Genomic DNA, 6043 nt, shown 5'->3' on the forward strand with positions numbered 1-6043 from the left:
AAATATTAATATTATATAATAATTTGATGGGAAAAGTTAAATTTTTTTTATAATTATGGTCTTATGCATGTTAAGTTATCAAAGCATGCAAGATATTAGGAGAAAATTATTGCAAAATTAATAAATATTTATATTATAAAGTAATATAAACGGGCGGATTAAAATTATGGTTTCATAATCATAATCCTTTTCGGATTAATAAAATGAACGAGTTAGAAATATATTTTTCTAATAATGCTCACTTTTTGATTAGTAAAATAACCGAATTAAAATTATGTTTTTATGATCATGGTGGTCATAATAATACTAAAAGAAAATTTAAAAAAATTATATCTAAACACAATTTTTTTTATATCACTTATTAAAAAATTATATTTATAAAGAAAACATAAATTAGATTATAAATTTTGATCAAAACAAAATTCTCGTACGGATGCACGCGGTAAAATCTAGTCTTGAATTAAACCCAAAACATAACATGCATCTTTGAAAGTAGGATGGACAACACCATTAATTGTTATTATATCCATATAAAAAAATGGATGCGAACGATATGCAATGGAACCCTCAAGTAGTAGACTTCACCAGCGTTAGAGTTACAGTTGGATATAGTACTCGGTCTAGAGTTGCCGCAAAGACGGGGATGTCATTGACGCTTTTACAATCCCAAACCCAATGGGTTGGAAATTCAGAATACATATACGATATGGCTTCAGGATAGTCATAATTAGACTTCGACCAACCTGTAAATTTATCATTGTAAACATCAGCAGAAAATGTTCATCTTTTCTAAAAACGATTTGAGATGGAGGCAAAAAATATGGCAAAATATAAGGATCACAGAAGGGACGATTGCTAGTCGCTATAGAAAATTCATAAAATTTTAAAGGAACGAACTATTAGGCAATAGATTTACATAAGAAGAACGTCTAAAAGCAGAAAAAAAAATATTTATTCTATTAATCTGATGATTCTATTGTCGAGAGATGAAATATTCAATCAGCGAAGTATGAACTATAAAAAATAGTAGGTTATCATTACGGAAATGCATAAATAATAGTATATATATATATTGATTTTTAAAAAAGACATGGATGAATTTTGAAAAAAGATGCTAGACCTTACAAGACAGACGTTGTATGTAAGAAAGCATGAAGACCGAGAGAAATATATATAGCAAAATGGATATGCTAGGATTTAGGTTAGTACTGAATCTGATATTGGTGGCCCATAACCAAAATTAGTGGCTAGGGCTGACTTCGAGATCGGCGGCCCATAAACAAAATCGCTGGCCCATAATCGAGGGAAAAAAGCCATGTCACGAGTATTTACATGTATGATTAATGATCGACCTATCAGAACTAATTAAAACGCCACATTTTTTTTAAAATGACATGTAGGACAATCGCTGTGGAGACGAAACATCAGTTTTTTAATCTCACAAATAATAGTATAGATAACCACTCTATGAATTATCATAATTTTCTGGTCTAGATAAATATCCGCATATCTGTAACTTTATAATTTTATATTTTATAACTCGTAAAAGTAAAAAAAAAAATTTAAATTTTAAAAACAAAATAAGATCACCCGTGACAATATGTTATGCATAAATTTTAAAATTTATCAACAATTATAATATTATTCAAACACAAAATAATGGAACTATAACAATTAAAAAAGACTATCTTACATTACATTAATATAATAATTATTATTTTATGCATTAACCTAACATGAGTAACATGAAGAAAAAAAATTATCAATGTAAAAAAAAATGAAAAACAAAATGAAATTATCTGTATCAAATATAATACATAAATTTAGAAACAAAAATTTTCGTTGTAATAAATATACCTTGAAAAATTTTTGGTAAAGCATATGCAAAAAATAGTTTTTTGATACGATTATTAGAATTTAATCTTTTGGTGTGTAATTTCTTTTAGAATTTATACTGTATCAAAATATTAGTGATTTCTGTTTAACTGATCTAATGTTAAAAATCTTTATTGTTATTTAAATTTTAAATGTTCATTGTTTTTCTCTTCATATTCTGTAAATGAAAACATTTATTTGATTGTGAGATTAAGGATCTATCAATTTGGTTATATAGAGTAGAGAATTAATTATTTTCAGTATTGTATTTAAATTTTTAGTTTCCTCAATCTAAATATAAATATTAATTATTTTTTTCCTTTTTAGAAAAATTATCTATTCAGGATTGTAAGCTATAGTCTTATTTCTTTATTATAAACTGAAATATTGATATTTTAAAAATATAAACTTAGGCTTTGATTTCTTTTTCTGTTTTATCTTTTTTAAAAAAATTTTAACTACTTAATCTTATTTTTTATTTATTAGAAATTAATTAAACATATGTCAAAATCTTATTATTTTACTTGACACGATTTTTTTGGTTGCGAATTTATAATCTATTGTTTATTTTTTGTTATTTTAAACTCAAAATGTAGAGATGTCACATAGGCTACAACTCGCGGATTAAGCCAATGTAGGTCCGCTGCGGAGCGGGTCTGGACACATAATTGAGTATCTATGATTTTGCGGGTTTAGCGGGTTGTACCCATCGCAGATTGCGGGTTTATTGGGCTAATCTGTCATGGTTTTGCGGGTTTGCGGGTAACCCGTATAAAAGATGAAGTGTTCTTCAAAAAACAAAGTTTTCTGCACCAAATCGGTCAAAGGAAGCTGGTGATGTCATCGCCATAGAGCTCTGCTACCATGAAATGGTGAAACAAGCATTCAAACCCAATTCCGTCACTTACGGCAATAGAATTGATGGGTTCTGCAAAAAAAAACAAAACTTTGGCAAAGCCTTGAGCCTCCTTGAAAAAATGGATCGTGATAAGGTTACATCATGAACTCCATATTTAGTATTGTAAACATTTTATTGAATCAACACTGCCTTAAAGTGGATTTTTACACTATGAACTCCAATCAATTCGTTTGTTTCATCATCATCAACTTTTGGATTTACCAAATTCAATTAAACTTTGAGAAACTCACTACTCAGCTAAAGAGGGTATCAATTTGGCTTCCTAAGAGGTATGGCAACTCTAAATTACAAAGTGGTGAAGTTTCATGTTATGCCATTGTCTTTTTTTCCAAACCGGCAAAGCTTCACAACGTTAACTTCTTGCGGTTTTTATTTTTCCTTCTTCCATTAGAACCATTATTTGTATACTTTTTTGGATTAAAACTTGTATATTTGCTTCTTTCTTTTAATTTGTATATCTGTTGAATTTGTATATTTGGGGAAGAACTAGACCTACAAAAATAACAAAAACATCGAACTAAGATCTGAGCTTTTGTATCAAAATATAGCATCGAGCATCATAATGTATACTTTTTAGTTTTTGCTCGACCCACGTGTTGACCCGCTGATCCGTATGATAATGCAGAGCAGATTTGGACATATATTTCTCATTTGCAACCCCCGGCGAGTTGGTCTGCACAGTTCGCCATAGAAAAATCGCAACGGATTGGGCTACTTGGACGTGGGCCGGCCCGTCTGACATCTCTATTGAAATATAATATTTTTTACCAATTTAAACATAATTTTTTTTCTTCTACTTTTTATGATTAGGAACCAATATTTCTTTTTTCTTAATAAGATTTGCTAAAAATATAATTAAAAATTCATTGAATATATGTGAAAATCTTATCGATTCATTTGATACGTGTTACAATTTAGCGAGTTACTAATTTTGAATATTTTTTTTGTAGACTGAAATCTTGTTTAGTCATAAAAAATACCAAATTTCTTTGGTAAAATCGTGACAAAAACAAAAGGTGGAGTTAAAAATAAAAGAAAAGAGAGGACTTACTTTAAATTTATGAAGGGAAAACGATACACACAGAACGCAACTAGGGTAAAAAATTTGGGACAAGTGTAAACACTAGGGGTCGTTTTGATGTTCCTAAAAAATATTAGAATAAAGGGGAAAAATAAAAACAAAAGGGAAAAATAAAAACAAAAGGGAAAAACAAAATCTACAAGAACAGAAGAGGAAATAACAAAATCTCTTTCGAAAATCTCTACTGTTTCTGCGATATAACTTGCGAAACTCTCTGCTGTTTCGGATCGCAATCGATCTCTCACTGAATGGAAAGGAAATAACAAAATCTCTCAACTAAAGGAAGTCTCTCGCTAATCTCAAATTCGTCACGTCAAAGCCTGCTGAATCTTCAGACTCGTAAGTACTCAGATCTCCGATTTTGGTTTGCCGATTGCGAAATTTGGGATCCTTTTTGCGATTTCTAGATTACCGTTTTGTTTTCTTACGTGAAAAGCAATTAAACAGGCGATCCACAACTAGCGCTAATTAGCTCCTTCACAACCATGAATGGAGAAGAGCCACCTTTGGAAAGAAGACTCACGACAGTGCTGATGCTTCCTGATGATTTGGTATTGAATTGCTTAGCCCGTGTCTCGAGATTGTATTACCCGACTCTCTCCATGGTATGCAAGAGATTCCGCTCGCTTCTTGGTTCAATGGAGCTTTACCAGACTCGAACCCTTTTGGGTCGCACCGAGAGTTGTCTATACGTGTGCTTATCGCTCTCTACCGACTCTAATCCACTACGTTGGTTCACTCTCTGTCAGAGACCACATAGCTCAACAAAAAGTTTGGTTCCGATTTCACCTCCTAATAATCTTTGTGCATCATTGGCGGATGTGGCAGTGGTTGGTCCTAATATCTACGCTATTGGTGGATTGATAAATCGCAAAGATAACAATGCTAATGCTTCGTCTAGCGTCATGGTCATGGACTGTCGTTCTCACAAATGGCGTGAAGCCCCTAGCATGGGGGTAGCCCGTGTGTTCCAATCTACTTGCGTCCTTGATGAGAACATTTATGTAATAGGAGGCTGCGAAAATCTCAATTCAACGAATTGGATGGAAGTTTTTGATACGAATAGCCAAACTTGGAAGTTTTTGCAGATTCACAGCGAGGAGATATGCGTAGGCTCTGAGTACAAAAGCGTTAGTTATGAAGGAACCGTCTATGTGAGGTCTGAGGGAAAAGACGCGACTTATAAACTAAATAAAGGTAGGTGGAGAGCAGCAGACTTAGCGATGAATAATGGATGGGGTCGTTCGTCATCTCATTGTGTGATAGAGAATGTGTTCTACCGTTATAATGGCATGACTGTTGATTGGTATGACTCCAAAGATAGGTTATGGAGAACTTTAAAGGGTTTGGAAATATTGCCAAGGTTATCTCGTTGTGGTCATGTTAAGTTGACGGATTATGGTGGGAAAATGGCGATTTTGTGGGAAGAGTTTGGGTTTGTTAACAACCACAAGGAGAGAATAATTTGGTGTGCTGAAATTGCCATTGAAAAACGCCAAAATAAGGAGATTTGGGCAATGCTAGAGTGGTTTGACGCTGTATCTACAAACAATGAGCCATATAGTTTAGCGCATGCTCTTGTTACTACCATTTGATGAATACGCTGCTATGAGGATGTGGCGCCTATATAGTGCGTCAATGGATCATCTCCAGACTCACCGAGAGAGGCCTTCTCAACATTTTGTTACGAAATCTGGATTTTTATTTATTATGGCATTTGTGTGTGTTTTGATTAGTGAATTCGCTTATTTGAATAACGTAACTTTCGGTTTTGATTATCTTTATTTTCGGTAATATAAAAAGAAAAGCAATTAGTCAAATGAGTGTATATACAATGTTGAACTTAATTTCAATCAAACTCTTGCCACAAAGGGAATATGTTGCAAAGAAGCTATGCAAATAAATTTTGGATTCATTAGTGTCTGAAGAGCTTGATGATACGTCTGATGATTCAACAGAAGACATTTTGTAGTGTTATTGTTACACTGGAACCTTGTCCAGAAGATTAAGATGTGCCTTGACCAGACATAACTTCTTCTGCCTGTGTGGGATAATAGACGGAAACCAAAATCCTTACCTCTTCTGTGACTTCTGCAGGGAAAAGCCTTCCATACTATCAGGGCTACATTTTTCTTATCCCCATACTAATTCGCAAAAGAGACCTGATT

The 6043-nt window shown here is 32.7% G+C and overlaps 1 protein-coding gene across 2 annotated transcripts; it reads left to right on the top strand.

Moving 5' to 3' along the window:
- The first annotated feature begins 3984 nt into the window (after positions 1-3984).
- Positions 3985-5733, top strand: LOC18013907 (F-box/kelch-repeat protein At4g23580). Of its 2 annotated transcripts, none has more exons than XM_006418500.2 (2): positions 3985-4214; positions 4323-5733. In XM_006418500.2, the coding sequence occupies exon 2, from the start codon at positions 4361-4363 to the stop codon at positions 5468-5470; it is 1110 nt and encodes a 369-aa protein (XP_006418563.1). In that variant the 5' UTR covers positions 3985-4214; positions 4323-4360; the 3' UTR covers positions 5471-5733. The 2 variants fall into 2 exon arrangements, with proteins under 2 accessions (XP_006418563.1, XP_024009555.1); XM_024153787.1 differs by having other exon boundaries at positions 4013-4214; positions 4312-5733.
- The last annotated feature ends 310 nt before the right edge of the window (positions 5734-6043 follow it).

This window comes from Eutrema salsugineum, unplaced genomic scaffold, assembly GCF_000478725.1.
Source record: "Eutrema salsugineum unplaced genomic scaffold, Eutsalg1_0 scaffold_4, whole genome shotgun sequence".
Lineage (NCBI taxonomy): Eukaryota > Viridiplantae > Streptophyta > Magnoliopsida > Brassicales > Brassicaceae > Eutrema > Eutrema salsugineum.

Bases quoted from the DNA above. Each gene is read 5' to 3' on its own strand.
- LOC18013907 (XM_006418500.2), top strand. From the start codon at position 4,361: ATGAATGGAGAAGAGCCACCTTTGGAAAGAAGACTCACGACAGTGCTG.